This window comes from Rhinoderma darwinii, chromosome 8 (genome assembly GCF_050947455.1).
Source record: "Rhinoderma darwinii isolate aRhiDar2 chromosome 8, aRhiDar2.hap1, whole genome shotgun sequence".
Taxonomy (NCBI): Eukaryota; Metazoa; Chordata; class Amphibia; order Anura; family Rhinodermatidae; genus Rhinoderma; species Rhinoderma darwinii.
Window position 1 is genome coordinate 34,567,823 of NC_134694.1, and position 22,273 is coordinate 34,590,095.

At 41.6% G+C, this 22,273-nt stretch overlaps 1 protein-coding gene across 1 annotated transcript in view; it reads left to right on the top strand.

Moving 5' to 3' along the window:
* The window catches only part of LOC142659443 (H(+)/Cl(-) exchange transporter 5), a 58,410-nt gene that overhangs the window by 34,964 nt on the left and 1,173 nt on the right, over nucleotides 1-22,273 (top strand). The window contains exons 7-13 of the mRNA XM_075835585.1: nucleotides 5,315-5,437; nucleotides 7,176-7,382; nucleotides 13,444-13,524; nucleotides 15,470-16,012; nucleotides 17,415-17,601; nucleotides 17,975-18,373; nucleotides 20,798-21,014. Of these exons, the coding sequence (XP_075691700.1) occupies nucleotides 5,315-5,437; nucleotides 7,176-7,382; nucleotides 13,444-13,524; nucleotides 15,470-16,012; nucleotides 17,415-17,601; nucleotides 17,975-18,373; nucleotides 20,798-21,014 (1,757 nt within the window). The remainder of the gene's footprint in view (nucleotides 1-5,314; nucleotides 5,438-7,175; nucleotides 7,383-13,443; nucleotides 13,525-15,469; nucleotides 16,013-17,414; nucleotides 17,602-17,974; nucleotides 18,374-20,797; nucleotides 21,015-22,273) is intronic.

Genomic DNA, 22,273 nt, shown 5'->3' on the forward strand with positions numbered 1-22,273 from the left:
TGTCGTTTTGCGAGGGGTTATATATGGAGCGGGCTCACGCGCTGCGCCCGCGCCATATTCTGCAGGTGTCCGCTGTGTATTACAGCTGACACCCGGGACTAACGGACAGGAACAGCGATCGCGCTGTTACAGAAGTCTGTAAAAATGATATTATACTGCAATACATTAGTACTGCAGTGTATTGTACTAGCGACCTAATGATCGCTCGTTCCAGTCCCCTAAAGGGACTTTTGGGAGGTTTCCACTGTTTTGGTACCTCAGGGGCTTTGCAAATGCGACATGACACCCGAAAACCATTCCAGCTAAATTTGAGCTCCAAAAGCTAAATATTGTTCCTTCCCTTCTGAGTCTTGCCGTGGGTCCAAACAGCAGTTTATTACCACATATGGCATATTGCTGTAATCAGGACAAAATGCTTTACAAATTTTGGGGTGATTTTTCTACTTTATTCATTGTAAAAATTAAACATTTCTATGTTTTTTCAGAAAAAAATAGATTTTCATTTTTCACGGCCTAATTCCACTAAATTCAGCAAAAAAACTGTGGGGTCAAAATGCTAACTATACCCCTAGAACAATTCCTTGAGGGGTGTTGTCTTCAAAATGGGGTCAGTTTTGGGGGGGTCCACTGTTTTGCTCCCTCCAGGGCGTTGCAAACGCGACATGGCACTGAAAAACAATCCAGCAAAATCTGCGCTTCAAAATCCAAATGGCGCTCTTTCCCTTCTGATATCTGCCGTGGGTCCAAACAGCAGTTTAGTACCACATATGGGGTATTGGCGTAATCGGGAGAAGTAGCTTTACAAGTTTTGGGGTGGTTTTTAATCTTCCTTGCAAATATTATTTTTTTTATATTTTTTCAGAAAAAAAGTAGATTTTCACTTTCACAGACAAACTCCATTAAATATAGCAAAAGACCTGTGGGGTCAAGATGCTAACTATACCCCTAGATAGATTCCTTGAGGGGTGTAGTTTCCAAAACCATGTCACTTTTGGGGATTTCTACTGTTTTGGCACCACAAGACCTCTTCAAACCTGACATGGTGCCTAAAATATATTCTAAAAAAAAGGAGGCTCCATAATCCACTAGGTGCTCCTTTGCTTCGGAGGCCGGTGCTTCAGTCCATTACCGCCCGAGGGCCACATGTGGGATATTTCTAAAAACTGCAGAATCTGGGCAATAAATATTGAGTTGCATTTCTCGGGTAAAACCTTCTGTGTTACAGAAAAAAATGTATTACAAATGAATTTCAGCAAAAAAAATAAAATTTGTAAATTTCACCTCCTACTTTGCTTTAATTCCTGTGAAGCGCCTAAAGGGTTAAGAAACTTTCTGAATGCTGTTTTGAATACTTTGAGGGGTGCAGTTTTTAATACGGGGTGATTTATGGGGTCTATCTAGTACATAAGGCCACTTCAGAACTGAACTGGACCCTGTAAAAATAGCCTTTTGAAATTTTCTTGAAAATGTGAGAAATTACTGCTAAAGTTCTAAACGTTGTAACGTCCTAGAAAAATAAAATAAAGTTAAAAAAACAATGCAAATATAAAGTAGACATATGGAATATGTAAAATAGTAACTATTTTGTGTGGTATTACTATCTGTTTTACAAGCAAATACATTTAAAATGAGAAAAATCATAATTTTTGCAAATTTTCTCTAAATTTTGGTGTTTTTCACAAATAAGCAATGAATTTATTGACCAAATTTTTCCATGAACATAAAGTACAATATGTTACGAGAAAACAATCTCAGAATCACTTGGATAGGCAAAAGCATTCCAGAGTTATTAACACATAAATTGACACATGTCAGATTTGAGAAAATAGGGCTGGTCATGAAGGTCAAAATGAGCTCGGTCTTGAAAGGGTTAATACTGGCCTCCCGGTCTGTCGGCTAGGAAGCCTCCTAGGATCTGCCCGGAGGCAGGGCCTAAAAGACTTGCATAGCCGACCGCAAGATGGCACTAGCTCAGGGGCTGACCCGGGGTCCTCAGCGGTGAATGTCCGCTGTATGTTGCAGCTGACATCCTGATGTAACGGCATGAACCGGAGCTAGCTCAGATTCCTGCCATTAACCCCTTAGATGCAGCGGTCAAAAGCGATCGCTGCATCTTCGTGGTTTGTAGAAAATCGGCAGGCCTGCAATATGATCGCAGGGCTGCCGACTGCTACTATGGCAGCAGGAGGCCATTGTTAGGCCATTGTTTGCCGATTACGGAAGCCTATTAGACCTCGCCCAGAGGCACAGCCTAATCGGCTTGCTGTCCGTGAACGACTGGCCGTTCTAATACATTGCACTACATAGGTAGTGTAATGTATTAGAACAGCAATCAAACAGTCGGACCTTCAAGTTCCCTAGTGGTACTAAAAAAAAAAGTGAAAAAAAAAAAAAAGTTGTACAAAATAACAGCTTCAAGTAATAAAATAAACTCCCTTTTTCCCTTATCAAGTCCTTTATTATTGAAAAAAAAACATAAACCATACATATTTGGTATCGCCACATCCATAATTGTCTGTCTGAACTATAAAAATATTATGGAATTTATCCTGCGCGGTGAACGCGAAAAAAAAAAAAAAAACAACCACTAAAAGACCATGCCAGAATAACTTTTTCTTGGTCACTTCGGCTTCCAAATATTGGAATAAAAAGTGATCAAAAAGTCGCATGTATCCAAATATGATACCTAGACAACTATAGCTCGTATCGCAACAAACAAGCCCTCATACAGCTCAATCGACAAAAGAAGTTATGGCTCCCAGAACATGGCGACAGAAAAAATACATTCTCTTTATAAAAGTAATTTTATTGTGAAAAGATGTAAAACATAAAAAAGTGCTCATTTAGTATCGCCGGAATCGTTCTGACCCGCAGAATAAAGTTAACGTGTATTTTAGAACGCATTGTGAACTCTGTATAAAAAAAACAAAAACTACTATGCTAAAATTGCTGTTTTTGGTCACCTTGCCTCCCAAAAAAAAGGATAAAAAATGATCATGTACCCCAAAATGGTACCAATAAGCTACAACTCGTTCCATAAAAAAAACAGCCCTTATACTACTACGTCTACGAAAAAATAAAAAAGGTTAAGGCTCCAATAAGTCAGGAAATAAAAAATATGCGGTTGTGCAGGCCTGAGGGGAACATTTCTTCTGTTTCAAGCGGCGATTTATCAAGGCCCTAAAATTAGGGAACCAGGAAGGGCAGGGCCCAAACATATCTGCTGGAAGCGAGGGTGCCCGTATTATACCAGGACAACACTTTCCCAGCAAAATTCCCCAAACTGCAAAGGTGCGGAGTGTGGACCAAAAGGGGGGACCATTTATCATACTATATATCTATGGATTATTTTATTGTTGTTTTTTTTTTACCCCATTATTATATGACCTAACTATGCCCCTGATGTACTCTGCCCAGCTTACATATACCCACACATTATAAACTGAAATACCATTAATACTCTATAAGCAAAACTACTACCGAGCAAAATCTACGTTTCAAAAGCCAAATGGCGCTGCCTCCCTACTGAGCCCTACAGTATGCCCAAACAGCAGTTTACTTCCACATATATGGCATCGCCATACTCTGGAGTACCCTTTTAACAATTGGGGTGTGTCTCCAGTGGCACAAGCTGGGCACAACATATTTGCCACTGAAATTGCATATTTAGGGAAAATTTACATTTTTACTTTGCACCATCCGCAGCGCAATCCTTTATGGAAAAGGCCTGTGGAGTGAAAATGCTCAGTACACCCCTTAATAAATGCCTTGTGGGGTGTAGTTTCCAAAATGAGGTCACTTTTCAGGGGTTTCTTGTATTATTTCACATCAGAGCCTCTGCAATTTTGAACCAATACTGTGTAAATTGCCAAATTAGGCCTCAATTTCGCATGGTACGCTTTGACTCCTGAGCCTTGTCGATTGTCCAGGCAAAATATTAGGGCCACATGTAGGGTGTTTCTAAAACTGGGAAACACAGCATAATAATTAGAGAGCTGTCTGGTTATGGTGGCACAAGCTGGGCACCACATATTGGCATATGTATGGAAAAATTGGCATTTTCACTCTGCAACATCAATTGTACACATTTCTAGAAAACACATGCAGGGTTAACATGCTCACGACACCCATAGAGGGGTGTAGTTTCCAAAATGAGGTCACTTCTGGGGTGTTTCCACTGTTTTTTTTTTTTATCCCACAGGGGCTTTGCAATTGCGACACAACGCCCAGAAACCAATCCAGCAAAATCTGCACTCCAAAAGCCAAATGGCGCTCCTTCCCTTCTGAGCCCTGCAGTGTGCCCAAACAGCAGTTTATGACCACATACGGAGTATTGCTGTACTCCAGAGAAGTTGCTTTACAAATGTTGGGACCTTTTTCTTCTTTTATTTGTTGAGAAAATGAAAATTTTGGAGCTAAAGCTACGTCGTACTGGAAAAAAAAATTACATTTTAATTTTCACTGCCCAATTCTAATAAACTATGAAACGCCTGTGGGATCAAAATGCTCACTACACTTCTAGATGAATTCCTCAAGGGGTGTAGTTTCCAAAATTGAGTCACTTTTGGGGTGTTTCTACTGTACTTGTACCTTGGGGGCCTTTCAAAAGCGACATGGTTCCCCATTTCCCTGGCTTCTTTGTACCCTTGTCTGTTTGTCTGTCGTGCACCTATTGAGTGTAGGGACCGTCGCCCAGTTGTACCCCGTCGCCTGGTGGGGAAAAATAAACATTTTTTCATATACGATGCCAATCTAAAGTAGACATATGGGGTATGTTACGTAGCAACTATTTTGTGTGGTATTACTATCTGTCTTACAATCGTATACATTTAAATTGATGATGCAAATTTTTTGCAAAATTTTGGTGTTTTTCATAATCGACTACATAATGAATGTATCGACCAAATCTTACCAGTAACACAAAGTCCAATGTGTCACGAGAAAACAGTCTCAGAATTCCTTGGATAGCTAACAGCATTCCGAAGATATTACCACATAAATTGAGATATGTCAGATTTGAAAAATAAGGCTATCGGGAAGGTCAAAAGTGGCCGCAACAATAAGGGGTTAAGCAACACTTATAAATCCTATACAAAGTGCGAAAGCTAAATGCATGTAGCCCCTTCATCCAAGGCAGCTTAGGCAGTACTATGTTTGTATGGAAAGGATTAGCTTTCCTGTCTCCACCTATAGTCTTATTCTAAAACACGTGTAGGAGGATATGTGACCATAAAGTATTTATTGATTTATTATTATTTTTAATATGTTTCTTTTATATATGTCTTTGTCTCATAACTTTCCTTGTTATTGGCAGGGGGCTTTTCCTTACATATTGGATTACATCATGTATGTTCTATGGGCTCTTCTTTTCTCTCTCCTTGCGGTCTTGTTGGTTCGCAACTTTGCCCCATATGCCTGTGGCTCTGGTATCCCTGAGGTAAGAAGTTATTTGGCTTTCATTGTATGATATGATTAGGATCACACAATTATCTGGTTTTATTCTTCCTTTTCTTATATACCAATTTTTTTTAAATCTACTATGCAGCACTTTATAGACTTGTGAAAATGACATGCAAATGATATAGATATGTCATGTTACAAAATCAGTCCATGATGAATCATGTCAGAACTTTTTCCACCTTTTTAATGTGACCCATAATCTGCACAATTGTATTGAAAAAGTAACAAATCTTTTAGGGTGGAAAAATAAAGAACAAAAATAATGTGGTTGCATAAATATGCACACCCTTAAACTAATACTTTGTTGTATTAGCCTTTGACTTTATGACCGCATTCCGTCATTTTAGGTAGAGGTCTATCAGCATGGCACATCTTGACTTGGCAATTGTTGCCCACTCTTCCTTGCAAAAGGGCGCCAAATCTGTTAGATTGCGAGGGCATCTCCTGTTTACATCCCTCTTCAGGTCACCCCACAGATTTTCAATGGGATTCAGGTCTGGGCCATTCCAAAACTTTGATCTTCTTCTGGTGAATCCATTCTTTTGTTGATTTGGAGGTATGCCTTGGGTCGTGAAATTCCTCTTCAGCTTTTTAGCAGAGTCCTGCAGGTTTTGCGCCGATGGCTAAAACCCCAGTTCCAGCTGCAGTAAACGTACCCTTGCAGTCCCAGAGCTGCATTCACAATTCTCCTGGGTTGTTATTAGAAACAACCTGTTCTAAAGCATTTACTGTGTTCAGTTTGGTTCAAGTCAGGGCTCTGGCTGAGCCTCTCAAGGACATTCACAGAGTTGTCCCTAAGTCACTCCTGTATTGTCTTGGCTGTGTACTTAGGGTCTATGTCTTGTTGGAAGATTAACCTTCGGCCCAGTCTAAAGTCCAGAGCACTCTGGATCAAGTTTTCATTAAGAATATCTCTGTACTTTGCTCCATTCATCTTTCCCTCCACCCTGACCAGTCTCCCTGTCCCAGCCGCAGAAAATAGTCCCCACAGCATGATGCTGCCACCACCATGCTTCTGTGTAGGGATGGTATTGGACAGGTGATGAGCAGTGCCTGGTTTCCTCCAGACATGACCCTTAGAATTGAGGCCAAAAAGTTCAATTCATTCACAGGATCTTTGGAGCTCATTGGGCTCTTGGTCACCACTCTTACTAAGGCCCTTCTCCCCCAATGCACAGTCCGGGGGAGCATAGGTAAGTATGTATATCATTATTTTTATCAGGCATTATCGGGGCAGCTGTGAAGGCATTATACAGTGTGAGGGCAGCTATTGGGGACTTTATACTGTGTATGGTGCAGTTATGGGGGCAGTTAAGGGGGAATTATACTATGTGAGGGCAGCTATAGGGGCATTATACTGCGAGGAAGTCAGTTATGGGGGCATTATACTATGTAAAGGAGGAAGCTATGGGGTCATTCTACTGTGGGGAGGGCAGTTTTGGGGGAATCATACGGTTTGGAGGACCGCTATGGGGCATTATGGGTGTGGCCTAAATAATCATTCTATAATCGTGATTTTGATTTAGGTCCTAATTGCCCAGCCCTACGTGGGGGTGTAAGCAAATGACTCTCAGAACAAGGCTCAATGTGTTTGCATCATTTGTTTAAAAAGTGTTCTAAAAACCATCTAATCTGTGCACCATTATGTAGATGACTGCTTCATTGAGCATCATTTATTCATCCATTCTGACCTGTTTAATGTTTTTTTCCTTAAGATTAAAACTATACTCAGCGGATTTATTATTCGTGGCTACCTGGGAAAGTGGACGCTGATTATCAAGACTATGACTTTGGTACTGGCTGTTTCTTCTGGTCTTAGTTTAGGAAAGGAAGGACCCTTAATTCATGTGGCATGCTGTTGTGGTAATATTTTGTGCCATCTTTTCACCAAGTACCGTAAAAATGAAGCCAAGAGAAGAGAGGTAAGGATATATGTTAATAGTAGTCTTTATGCTCTTTTATTAATGGTGCTGTTGGTGACATATTCCTCCAGTTACTAGTAACCGTATTAGAGATTCATGTCTAATAGAAAGCATCCGTCCCCATAATCAATGAAACTGTTTATACTGATTTGTTGGATTTAGTTGGAAGTTTTAGGACTTTTCTTAACAAGTTTGTATTATCACACTACGCCACATTCAATACCCCTAATTAAATTTCATGTCCTGTTAATTTTGTTTTATCTCTAGTCCAGGGGTCTCAAACGCGGCAGGGTAAATGGGCCACACATTAAAAAGTGGTCTCCGTTTGTCTCCTTTTGTGCAAGGATTCTGTTGTTTTGACGGAATGAATAGCGCAGTCGACTACGGTATTCTGTCACAACAACGGAGGCCTTACACAACGGTGACAAATGGAAACCACTTGCACCGGATCCGTCACCATTGAAATCAATGGTGATGCATACGGATAACTATGGTTTCAGTTTGGATTCAGTTCATGCGTTCCCCTGACGGAAAGGTCTGACGGAACCCATAAACGGAGCCCTGACACAGATGTGAAAGAAGCCTAATACTTGCATTTTATGATCCAAAATAAGCCATGTGAACATACCCTTATAGTCCTTTTGTCAGAGATCAGGCTCAAAATGTTTCCTGTATCCGTGATATGGGGGATTTGCATTTCCTCTCTGATCAGTCTACAAGCGATGTGACTAGAGATTGTTTAATAACTAACTTGTTTTGACTTGAAACTTTGCCTTTAATAAAAGAACACTAAATAAAGAAAATTCACAAAAAATAAATATCACAGCAATTCCTCCTTTAGGCCCTGTGCACACAGGTTTTTTTTGCAGCCATAAGAGATCTGCCTCAGAATTCCTACAGTTTTTCGCCCGCGGCCATTGAAGCTAATGCAAGCATTTTTTTTTTGCTTTCAATTGATTTCAATGGGAGGTCGGAGGCGGAACTGTGGCAAAAAAGAAATGCCGCTTTTTTTTTTCTCCTCGTGAGCAGCTAACATTTGCCCGGGAAAAACGCCTCTGCCTCCTATTGAAATCAATGGCCGATTTCGGCAGTTTTTTGGCGCTGATTCAGACGCGGTTTCTAAATTGGCGCCAAAAAACTGAGTGTGGACAGGGCTCAATCTCCTCTTTTCCTTTTGATCCTAATTTATCTTATATTGCAATCAATACTGAGAAATATATAAAGTCCACTTCTCTGTGTCCCAGAAGATCAGCCATTTTCCTCTCCTTCTCCTCACTTTCCTGTGTCTGGTTATATGCACACGTTGTGGAATTTGATGTAGAAAATCTGCATCCAAACCGCAGGTAAAATCCTTATTCACACGAACGTTGAATATGTCCGTGTGACGGCTGTTAAAGAGGCTCTGTCACCAAATTATAAGTGCCCTATCTCCTACATAAGGAGATGAGCACTATAATGTAGGTGACAGCAGTGCTTTTTATTTAGAATAACTATTTTTATCACGACGTTAGCGATTTTAGCTTTATGCTAATTTACTTTCTAAATGCCCAACTTGGCGTGTTTTTATTATTGACCAAGTGGGCGTTGAACAGAGGAGTGTATGACGCTGACCAATCAGTGACCAATCAGCGTCATGCACGTCTCTCCATTCATTTACTCAGCGCATAGGGATCCTGCTAGATCACTATGTGCTGTCTTATACTTACACATTAACAATACTGAAGTGTTTAGACCGTGAATAGACATTCTTTCCAGTCAGAACGCGATGTCTATTCACAATCCCGACACTTCGGTAACGTTTCTGTCGTACTTACAGCAGAGCAAGCGTAATCTCGCTGTAACCTAAGTACCACAGAAACGTTACCGAAGTGTCTGGATTGTGAATAGACATCGCGTCCTGGCTGAAAGGAATGTCTATTCACTGTCTAAACACTTCAGTATTGTTAATGTGTCGGTATAAGACAGCACATACTGATCTAGCAGGATCCCTATGCGCTGAGTAAATGAATGGAGAGAAGTGTATGACGCTGATTGGTCAGCGTCATACACTCCTCTGTACAACGCCCACTTGGTCTAAAGTAAAAAGACGCCCAGTTGGGCATTAAGAAAGTAATTAGCATAAAGCTAAAATCGCTAATAATGTGGTAAAAATAATCTTTTTTCTAAATAAAAAGCACTGCTGTCACCTACATTATAGCGCCCATCTCCTTATGTAGGAGATAGGGCACTTATAATGTTGACAGAGCCTCTTTAAAACAACGGACCTATGCAATTCAATGGCGCTGTTCAGACATGTGAAACTCACTGCATGTCCTACTTTGGTGCGTTTATGCGCACCACGCACCCATTGAAGTCAATGGGTGCGTGAAAATCACGGACTTCACACGGACGTCTTCCGTGTGCTGTCTGTGATTCACGCGCCAGTTTCTAAAGAAATGCAGAGAAAAAAGTAAAAATGTGCACCAACAAGAAGATCAAAAACTGATCGCACATGGAACTGCAACGCATGAAAAACGCTGCGTTTTTACGCACTTAAAAGTGACACGCTCGTGTGAATCTGGCCTAATATTGTGATTTTTAGGTGCAGATTTTTTTTCTTGTGTTACTATTAATTTAGCAGATTCAATTCTGTGAAGAAAGCGCAAGCTAAATTGACATGCTCCAAATTTCAAAATCTGCACCGCAAATGAATGTGGAAGAATTCTGCAACATGTAGATGAGATTACTTGGAGTCTCATTTACTTTGCTGGTACTGTATTGCGCTGCGGATTTGCCACAGGAAAATCTGAGCAGCAAATACACACCTAATACGCATCGTGTGCATGGGGCTTAATATAAAGGGCTGCAGCAGGAGCCTCCACCCTGTCTGCAATTAGACACATGGCTTGTTCAGTCCCGCCACCTCGGCTAAAAATTTAAGAGATCAGTAGGAAATAAACCTGTGTTCTGTGATCCTGGCATTTAGGTGTTAAAAGGCCCGGGATCAGGTTTCTCTGATCAGGCTTTTGCAGTGGAAGCTTGGCTGTCAGTCGCCACCACATACATGCACGTAGTAATGTGGGAAGGGGATCCGTTTAACGTATGTTATAAAAAGTGTCAGAGTTCATGATGACTTCTCCCGGCCACAGCTCATTTCTGCAGTTTGCAACTCGGATGTCTTCAGCTTCTAACTTTTCAAACATTTCTGCACCTATAAACGAAGATAAAGTTCTCATGGTGCCAGGCACTGTGCCCCTAAATATAATAGTGGCATACACTGCACCTCTAATTATAATAGCACCATACACTGTGTCCCACACACATGTTGCCCCCTGTAGATGGTGCCCCCATAGAGCCCACTGCAGATAGTGCCCTACATATAGACTCCCCCTGTATATAGTGCCCCACATATAGCTCCCTCTGAAAATAGTGCCCCGCATGTAGCCCCCTCTTTAGATAGTGCCCTACATATCTCCCCCTATAAATAATGCTCCGCATATAGCCCACCCCTGTATATAGTGGCTCGCATATAGTTCCCCCTGTAGTGCTCCATATATAGCCCACCCCTGTACATAGTGCCTCGCATATAGCTCCCCCTATAGTTCTCCACATATATCCCACCCCAGTATATAGCCGACCCCTGTAGATAGAGCCCCCCCCCCCTGTAGATAACGTCACTCACATTTTTATTAGGATACAAAAAACGTTACATATTCACATTAATCCAGTTCCCGTGCCGCCTGGTGGCAATGCGGACCTGCTCTCTTCTGAGCAGGTCTGCTGGGGTTGAACGACGTCATTGCGCCGCTAGCGTCGTTGAAAGGTGCTGATTGACAGGGCAAGTGATTGTCTGCCCTGCTAATCGGCGCCTTTCATAGACACGAGTGGCACGATGACAGGGCGTCAATTAGCGCCTTTCAACGACGCAAGCGGTGCAAAGAAGTAATTGCGCCGCTTGAGTCGTTGAAAAGCGCTAAATGGCCGGGCACGGAACGTACCTGGCCATTCATCTCCTATAGGGCAGGAGGGGGTGGCGGCGGCTGGTTTCAGTGACGCCGTCGCCCCCTCAGAGAGGCAGCAGGCCACCGTCCTGGACGGTGCGGCCCTGGTACCCCCCCACCTTCCCTCTTAGTTGCACCCAGGGCACATGCCCCTGCCTTATGCAAGTAGATTAGAAAATTTCTGGCAATACTAATAAATACGTGAAAGGGTTGTATAGAATTAGAAAAAAGCGGCAATACCAAACACAGCCTGTTAACGCAATCATGGGCCAAAATATATTCGACTGAAATTTGTAATGGGTATGTCAACCGATACCCGCCCTCCAGTGATTTATCCAGTTTCCAAATCATAGGTGATAGATATATATATCTGAGAGAAAAGATGACACAAGAGACCATGCTTGTATGCTCAAAATCCTTCTCTGCGGTTTATTGATCCAACCAAGTATATAAGTATAATGACAGGAAAGGTGTAGGCTTTGGTTTCAGCCAATCATCTACAATATGATAATGACTCTGATTCAGCCAATGAGAATATTTCAATGCATTATAATAATTCTTCACCCTCCAAGCCCCAGGTGGCCTGAACCTTGTCCCATGGGAAGACACACATTTCAGATACACAAGTTAATTTGTCTCTACTTCTTATTTCACTAGAGAATGGACTGTAGATAAGTTTAAATTAATTAAACAGAGCGCTTCTTTCAGGGCTGAATCCCCTTCCCTCATGGTAAACTATGTCATTGTCCATTTGGCCAAGGCTATTTGATCTGCTCCTTACAAGAGTAATAAAAACATTCAATTCAAGAACACATAACATAGAATTGCTTCAGGACATCTGCTGACATTTACTTTTTACTTATTAATCTCAAGATGGCTCCTTCAGGCCAAAAGATGGATTCCAACGATCCAAAATGGACGCCTACCATACAAGATGGAGTCCATGCAAAATGTTATCTTTTAAACATATTCTAATCACTTTCACACAGCCAATATACAAGAAATGTTAACTATTTTTTTTCTTAGCTCATTCAACCCCTCTAAAATGACCAAATAAACCGTAGTTGTGCATTTTTAGCAATGTGTCATGTTCTAGTCTGTTCCCTGCACAGGACGTGTGAACTGCTTCCTGGTCACCTTTTTTTCTTTTTATCAAATATTTTTATTCAAGTATTTGCATATTACAGCGTCTGACAAATTAAAACTGTAAAGCATTAGTGTAGGACTCGCAGGTCTACAAAGAAGGACACTTTGAAATGCAAAAAAAACATTCAAGCGACACCTGGTTTAACTTGACAGGGAATACCCAGACTTGTATATATTACTGTACGGACCCATGTGGTTACTGTATGGTCTTGTCTACTCTGGTTTACTGTATTTGTGCTTCATACAATTATAATATTTCTTTAACTGTGTTGAGAAAATGTTTTTGATGTGAATGTAATATTTCCATATAACTGTAAGGCCTCATGCACACGACCGTAGCCATGTGCACGGCCGTGATTTTCGGGTCGACCGGCCACGGAGTGTCACCCGCGAGCTGCCTGCAAATCGCAGGCCGTGCACATGGCCGTGTCCATTATTTTGAGCCTGGACCGCAGAACACGGCCGTAATAAGGCATGTCCGTTCTTTCTGCGGTCCAGGCTCCTGGGCCATGCACGGTCTGTGGAAACCATGGTCGTGTGCATTGGCCCATAGGAATGAATGGGACCGCAATTCTCCCGTGGATTTTCGGGGGAATTGAGGCCGCAAAAGCACGTTCGTGTGCATGGGGCCTAAAGCTAGGCTGTAACCCTCAGACAGTATTAACTCTAAGAGAACTAGCAAAGTAACGTCTGCAGCACATTGCAGAATCAGTTAATGAGGGTCTGTCTGAACCATTGTGTAGGTGGAAGCAGAAAAGACTGGAAGATGGAGGACGAGGGATCAGAGGTGACGTGAAGGTAGTTTTGTAGCTCTACGTTTAGCTTTTATTGGATGAACATCATCTATTCTCCTGGGGGAAATAAACCTACCGTAGCGAGTTAGTAGGACAATGGCGTTCATGAACTAGGCGTGACTCTGTGTTCTTCAATATTAGGTGCTGTCTGCAGCAGCTGCCGCCGGAGTGTCTGTGGCTTTTGGCGCCCCCATTGGAGGAGTCCTTTTCAGCCTGGAGGAGGTAACTATACATTCATACTTTTCTTTTAATAAATGGTCTCCCGTTCCTTCTGCACTTTTAACATATTGCAGTAACGGAGTAATAGCAATTTTCCTTTTATGTATACATCTTAAATTGACCGGTTATAAAAGTGCAGTTTCTAGTAAGAGCTGCTAATATAATCCAAAAATATGTTTCCATGTGAATTAAAGCAGTGATAAAGAGGCAGACACTTTTCCTGACTTCATGTCCGTAATCCAATTGAGGAACCGTATAGTCCGTCTCTAGTCATAGAGTGTATAAACCTGGGAGGTACCGACCCTGACCTGGATCCCACATTGATCAGCAGACAGAAGGCACAGAGGTACCGCACCTCACTTCATTGCGTGACACAGTGCTGCTCTTGTCCACGAGGTTCTGGCTGGTACTGCAGCTCAGTCTTAGTTATTCACGTGAAGAGGTCTGTGCTGCAGTATCTGACACATTAGCACAGACAAGGGTCCAAACACACAGACTACCCCTTAATGGCCTATGCTCACAATTGGGCCAAATGCGACGTATTTTCGTGCAGCATATCCGCAGCGTAATACAGCACCTGCAAAGTAAATGAGATTTCACAAAATGTCATCTACACATTTCATTTTTTTTTCTGCGTGTGAATAGATTTGCGTTGCGTATTTTAAAATCTGCAGCATGTCAATTTATCTTTCGTTTCCCCTTGCGAATTGTATCTGACTAGTTTGAAAAAAAAAACACACCTAAAAACCGCAATATTAAGAGCGGGTTTTACCTGCGGAATCACCTGCGTTTAACGGGGGTTTTTATACAAATTTTCGGCACCAAATTCTGCAACTTGTCGCTGGCCGCTGCTATAAAAGTAAATTGCCGTTATCCCCTCTCCTAAACTACTCCTCCTACTGTAAATAACGGTCTGCAAACATTTTGCGCCTTTTATGATAATAATCCGGCAGTCTCATTCGTTCCTCTACTTATGTTCGTCCACCACCGAAAACTGGGCCACCCTGAATGCTGTCAATCAAAAGTAAGGAGGCGGGGTTAACTCGGAAAGACTTGAGGAATGAAGATTTGACTCTTATGCTCATTTGCATACGGTGTGGCAACACTAAAAAACTGAATACTAAAGCTACAAAGCCGACTAAGATAATTATAGGTTATATAGAAATGATTTCTCACCCTCTACCACCAGGTATTGCTGGTTTAATAGGTGAAATGCTGGTGACCGGTTCCTTTTAAGGCTCCGTTCACTCTACATTTGATGTGTAGGTCTGGCATGCCCTTTCTTCAACTGTATCGGAAAGCGTATTCAACAACTCTTTCCTATACAGGGGCATGCCTTAGGATAAATCATGAGACTGACTTTAAACAGTGGAGTTTTGTTTTTTTAATGTGGGTCTTTTTATTTATATTTTTTGTTCAGGATGGGATCCAACAAATCTGTCTGTCCTCTATGTGCCTGCTCGCTTTATGATCAATTCTGGCTTTGGATTAGGGGGGCAAAAAAATACACCAAAATTGGAGAGCGTGCAAATAAATCTGTGTTGGTTGGGTTTTTTTTGGTTTGTTTTTTTCACTGTGCGCGCGTGGCACTTTGTTAAACATGTATTGTTCTCTACTCTGCTGCACATTGTGCACTGAAAATCATCAATCTACCTGCTACTTCTGAAAAAAAATAATCTAATCTGTATTAATGCTCTGTGCAGCCGTTTCTGGAAAATAGCTCCCGACTGTAACTGCTGCTGGAGTGTCTCTTTATATTGTATTTGTCCCGTTCCCTTCACATGTATTGGCCCCTTCATCCTTAGTGAGTGTTCTGTGACTCTACTGTACATGTTTAGCCCCTTTCATCTTCACTATAAAGTTTCAGTGTGATGAGCTCTCAGATAGGTGTCCGGATACGGAGTCGCGTGCTCAAGGATGACCCCTCTGCTATTCTTTTGTCTTCCAGGTGAGTTATTACTTCCCACTGAAGACTCTGTGGAGGTCGTTCTTCGCTGCATTAGTAGCAGCTTTTACATTACGTTCCATTAACCCTTTTGGAAATAGCCGATTAGTCCTCTTTTATGTTGAGTTTCACACTCCGTGGCATCTACTAGAGCTCATCCCGTTTATTCTTCTGGGAATATTTGGAGGCTTATGGGGGGCTCTCTTCATTCGAGGGAATATTGCTTGGTGCCGCAGAAGAAAGACTACTAAGCTGGGTCGCTATCCTGTGGTGGAGGTACTCGTTGTGACAGCCATCACTGCCGTTATAGCGTTTCCTAATGAGTACACTCGAACGAGCTCTAGTGAACTGATATCGGAGCTTTTCAATGACTGTGGATTGCTGGATTCATCCAAACTTTGTGACTACAATAACGATTTCAACAGCACAAATGTGGGCAACCTGCCAGATCGTTCAGCCAAAAGTGGCGTCTACACGGCATTGTGGCATCTGTCCTTAGCTTTGATCTTTAAAGCGGTTATCACCATCTTCACGTTTGGCATGAAGGTAAGATAGCGGATGGTGTTTGCCTCCATTTATTGTCTGTGGATGATGTGTGCGGTTAGTTTTTGTTTGTTTGGCTCTGTTTCACAGTATGATCACATCTTCATATGCCAAGATTTTATCATGAGAAATGACATGGCGAGCCACCAGCTTAATTGTATCGCTCTCTGTGCAACAATAACACTAACAGGTGAAATAGTCGTGCATATCATTATTTGATGGTTTTTGTTTTTTTATAATTGCAATGACTGCGCATAGTCTTAGTCCACAGTAAAATTCATAAAACGTAACTTAAAGGCCATAGGATCCTTTTTTATTTTTTTTGTTTTTTAATGTTTTTTTGGTGATGCTAAAGGGGTTTTCCGAGTTATTTTTAAAAAAAAATTGGCTAATGTAGGAGGGATGAAAAAGAAAAAGAGCCATTACTTACCCCACATATCCCTGTCCTTCCTGTGCCATTGCTTCGTTCCTCTGTGCTGCTGTTTATTCACCTAGCTGCAGCGGTGACGTGCCCGTATACCCGTGTGATCGCTGCAGCCAAGCACTGGCCACCGTGATCGTGTGCCGTATACCCACTGAGACAAGTGATTGGCTGCAGCGATAATGTGGGTATACGAGCATGTCATCGCTGGAGCTATGTCAATACACTGGTGGGGAGGAACGGAAGCAGCAGTGCTGGAAGGACAGGGATCTGTGAGTTTGTTTTTCTTCATCTCTCCCTCCTACCGTGGCTAATTTTTAAAATAACTCGGAAAACCCCTTTTTAAGTATTTTTTGAATTGACTTTTTTTAAATTAATTTTTACTTTTTACAATAAAGCTTCTATGTATCCTGTATACATAGAAGCTGTATCGTTCTGAGCCGATTCAGACAGTTCAGCTGAACTGGGAGCGAGTTCTGTGTGTCTCTGATACACAGAATCCAGCGAATGTCGATCACATTAAAGTTCATCAACTTAGATGTAATTGATATTAGGTGCAACCCGTGTGTCCGAGACACACACAACCCACTCTCAGCTGAGCCGTCAGTTTAGCTGAACTGACTGAATTGGCTCATAGAGAACGATACTGCTTCTATGTATACATGATACCTAGAAGCTGTATTGTAAAAAAATACAATTCCTTGTTTCCATTCGGGCAAATTATATAAACCGCTAAATAGAATAACATTTGCTCCGTATTCTTCACTTACGCCACACGTACAAAACAAGGAGCCAATGTATACAGGTGTGAATGAGGCCTTACATAGGTTTTTTTTTTTGTTTTTTTTTCCCCACCGTTAAATATGAAAAAGTCTGAAGGGAGTAAATACTTTTCATGGCTCTGTAGCAAACCTGCTGCTGTGTGTAAAGTGTTGATGAACCTTTTGGACAAAGCTTACTTGACTTTACTGTATTTGCGTGTAGGTACCTTCTGGACTTTTTATACCAAGCATGGCTGTAGGTGCAATAATGGGAAGACTTATGGGAGTGTGTATGGAACAGCTGGCATTCTATCACCATGACTGGCCTATCTTCAAGGGATGGTGTAGCCAGGGGGCAGACTGCATTACTCCAGGTCTTTATGCCATGGTAGGGGCCGCTGCTTGTCTAGGTAAGTACATTAGTTGCTTGGCATTGTACTAGACCAGCCTGTTGATCTAAAGTTGTTTGCAGACGGTTTACGAGACACTATGCCGCAGAATGAGATCACTGTATGTATACTGGGCATCTTATTTATGTGTCCATCTCCTATATCAATCATCTATAATAATGACTACGTTTTCTTTCAAGGGAAATATTCTGCTTTAGGAGTGTAGTGGGTTTCATTTTTCCACCTCTGCATATGGTTTATGTTGCAGACTTTATATACAGTCAGCATAAGTGGCTGTTTCCCCAAATACTTTAGACTAACCTCACTTTCACTAAAATCAATGGATTTTTTTGTGATCCAATATGAAGCGTTAAAACTTTTTTATATTTTCCAGGCGGAGCCACTCGCATGACCGTCTCACTTGTAGTCATCATGTTTGAATTGACTGGCGGATTGGAGTACATCGTGCCTTTAATGGCCGCGGCCATGACCAGCAAGTGGGTGGCAGATGCTTTGGGAAGAGAAAGTATCTACGATGCTCATATTCGCTTGAATGGTTACCCTTTTCTAGAGGCCAAAGAGGAGTTTAGCCATAAAACTCTTGCAATGGATGTAATGCGACCACGACGGAATGACCCAACGCTTACCGTCATCACACAAGACAGCATGACTGTGGCTGACATTGAGGCGGCAATTACTGAAACCACATATAGTGGCTTTCCTGTAGTGGTTTCTCGAGAGTCTCAGAGGCTTGTGGGTTTCGTTTTGAGGAGAGACTTGATCATCTCCATTGGTAAGATATTTTTATACTAGAAATTAATTCTGAGTGTTCGGATGCAATATCGCACCGTTCAGAAAGTTCTCCTGCGCGGTTCCAGGAACTCTGCATTTCTCTGCCAGATTGTATAGCCAAAGTTTTCAATTCACCCTGCAGATGTAATGGGCAGTGTGATCACTGAATGCCAACCACTTGTATTCAGAAGCATTTTATTCACACAAAATAACCTTTTAATGAATTGTATTCCAGATATTAGAGCCATATGCACATTGGGCATCCTGTTCCCATATTCTTTCTACTGCAGTAAATGACCACGGCACTCAGATGTTACATTGTTGTGAATGGGATTGTAAAAACTTCTTTACCAAATGTTTCTGAAAACCACCCTGGTTAGGGCCCGCTGCACTCTCTGAAAAGCCCAGCCTGCCTTTTTGTGGTCTTTATTGAGCAGCGTTTCCTCATTGTCTATAATAGGAAAAATGGAAATGCAATGAAAGCTTCTCCTTGTGCGGGTGATTTTTGTTTGAACTATTTTGGTATCTCAATGTGTTTCTCCAAAGAATCCGTTGTAAGAAAATCTCAGAACTGCTTCTTTAACCCTTTTTAATGTCAGTCCTATTCTAGCATTTAATGACCACCCAATTTTGTAATTTTTTTTCATTGTTGCGTTTAAAGAGCCATACACTTCTTTTTTTTTTTTTTTTTTTTTTTTTTTGGTCTCCATAGCTGTATGAAGGCTTGGGGTTTTTTTTTGCGGAATGAGTTGTATTTTACAATGGCAACATTTTTAGGTACATACATATAGTTTTTATTGAATTAACTTTCATTTTGTGGGCGGGGGTGGCAAAAAGTAACAATTCCGCCCTTATTTATGCCAAACAGTGTAAATCTAAAGTGCAAAAAATAACCTGTTACCTTTATTCTAGGGGTCGATATGATTGCAGCGATACCAAATATGTATAGGTGTTTATGTTTTACTACTTTTTGCCTAATAAACACTTTTTTTTTTTTTTTTAAAGAATTTGCTTTTGGATCGTCGCGTTCCATGAGCTATTACTTTTTACCGATCTATATAGCCAAATGTGGGCTTGTTTTTGCGGTACCCTTATGAGATTTTTTTTTTATGGGTACCGTTTGGGGTACATGGGACTTGCTGATTCATTTTATTCAAAAACAATTTGGGGAAAAAACGGCAATTGTGGTTTGTTTTTTTTTGTGTGTTTTTCTTATGCTGTTCACATTGTGGTTTAAATGACTTTTTTATTGTTTGGGTCATATTTTTTTTTTTTTATATATACATAGTCCAAGTAAAAACACTTTTTATGGGGAAAAAAAGATGGCTTTATTGTTTATTTTTTATTTTTATTTAACTTTATTCGAAATGAATGATCTTTTTTAGTCCTAGTGGGACTAAATCTTTTAAATGCTTATGTAATGCGTTGGTATACGGTGAGTGTAAAACTGACAAGCAGTCTATTAAGCTATGAGCCTAATAGGCAGATGGCCATGGCAGGACAAGAGGCCTTTGTTAGGCCCCTGGCTGCCATGGCAACTCATTGGTGGCCCACAATCAAGTTTGCCTCATACTGTAAACCACTTAGATGCCACGATCGCTATAGGCTGCAGCATCTAAGTGTTTAAATGACCGCGACCTGAGGAAACTGAACACGGCCGTTCGAGCAGGAGTCAGTCTGTCATCCATCTGATGTGCCGTAAAAAGACTTATGCATCGGAATATAACCCCTTAGTGAGTGCCGGGTAAAGGATGTATTCCCGGGTACTAAGGGGTTAAAAACCACAACTATGGTTGTTTACAAAACCACAGAAAAAACTGGGTGTATTAACATGCATGATTGTTTTGCTCTAATGTGGCCACAAAAAATGCCACCTGACATGAACCTTACTAATATCCATAAGGTATAAATAAATACAGCCGTTTAGCGATCAGAATAATAATAAAAACCACTGGCACTGGTCCACCGATCTAATGTTTGAATCCATTACGACAATCTGTTTTTCATGACTGTCATGACCTATAATTGGAATACATTTCTAACTGAGTGCTAGTGGACCGCTGGAGAACTTGAATTGTAAGTGTATTGGGTTTTTATTATATTTCTATTTTAATAACCTATCAGGCTTTTTCTACATAACCGCCAGATTACAGTAAAGCATTTCATCTATGTGGTCAGGAAAAGTTTAGGCTGGGTTCCCCCATTGCATTATAAAGAAGAAAGGGGAAGAAATGGATGAGGGTAGCGTGTTCCATGTGAACTCCGCAATATATTTGCAGTTCTTGTTATATACAAGAGAAATAAATTCAGCTTCAGCATGCAATAACGTTTCAAAGGAGATGTGCTCATCAGAAAAGTTTACCTGTTCTTAGAAACCTGTCGTTATTGTAATGAATGACTTTTCTGTTTTATATTTCTTCGTCAGAGCGTGCCAGGAAGAAACAAGATGGCATAGTGAGCTCATCCAGAATTTACTTCACAGAACATACTCCACCGCAGCCGCCTACAGCGCCACCCAGCTTAAAGCTCCGCAGTATTATGGACCTTAGTCCTTTCACAATCACTGACCAGACACCAATGGAAATTGTGGTTGACATTTTCCGCAAGCTTGGACTGCGCCAGTGCCTAGTGACACATAATGGGTGAGGCTTGACCAGAATCATTATTTTATGTAACACATCCAGTGACACGGTCATCTGCATTGATCCTTTTCATGTCTCTTTGTGATGAGTTCAGCTTTAATTTGTGTGTGTGTGTGTGTGTGTGTGTGTGTGTGTGTGTGTGTTAATACAGATGTGTTCACCCTTTATTTTGCTTTAATTTGGTTAAGGATTACAATTTCTCATGAGGCAAATTCAATATAATGTGGCGACAGGCTAGCAAAACCCTTGACAGCCTGCAAGACACATCACAACCAATGGGTGACCACACACGGTCACGAGATGTCTATGCTATATGTCCTGATCTGTGGGTATGTGGACCCACTGGGCCGTAACGCCGTAGCGGGATAGCGGCTGGCCAAACAGCGTACCAAGTCAATGTTTATATAGTCCAAGCACAAGGGTGCCTGTAGCAGTTCAGACTGTAGCAATGGCTAGGATCAGATGGGACCTTGGCAGCAAACACCAGGCGTGGTGTAACACAGCAAGCGTGACCTGGGGCACAACACGACTCCAACTTTCTAAGGCACAGGAACAAAGATAGCACAGGTAGCAGCTACTGGGAACAGGATAACACTAAGGGACCATTTGCAAGACTAACAGGGGTAAACACAACAATGCTCAGGCAAGGAGTAAAGAGGCAGGGCCCTTCTTGTAGTCCAGGGTGACCATGGGCTAATAGATGATTACTTTCATGTGCGCCCGCTGGCCCTTTAAGGCCGGGACACAAAGGAACGGTGAGGAAGTAAGCACTGGCGACTGCTAGGGAGGAGATGCGGGCCAGCGCTCATAGATCCATGGCTGCGGCCGTCGGGATACGTAATCCCGACTGTCCGCAGCCGTGGACGCTACACTATATGTGTCTGAGTATCACGAGATCATGTTTTTTTTTTTTCAAAGCCGGTCATCTTAGATTGGATAGATAGATAGTAATGGCAGCCAAGTTGGTTGTCGCCATGCCTTCCAAGAAACTGATAAACCCTAACCTAACACTTGCTGTATAGGTGCATTGTAGTTTTCCTCTCCAATATTCAGGCCACTGAGCTTAAATCTCAGAGATTTCTCTGCTCGTTCAGTGTCTTCACATGACTTTCTCAGGTAATTTTGCATTGTAGGATTGAATAGCTGTACAACAGATGGTTTACCGCAATCTAATGTACATCATTTACTCTCCAAGAATGCAGTTAAACAGAGTACTGCATTAGAGATATACAACTAAGTTGTTATGAATGTGTCGATCA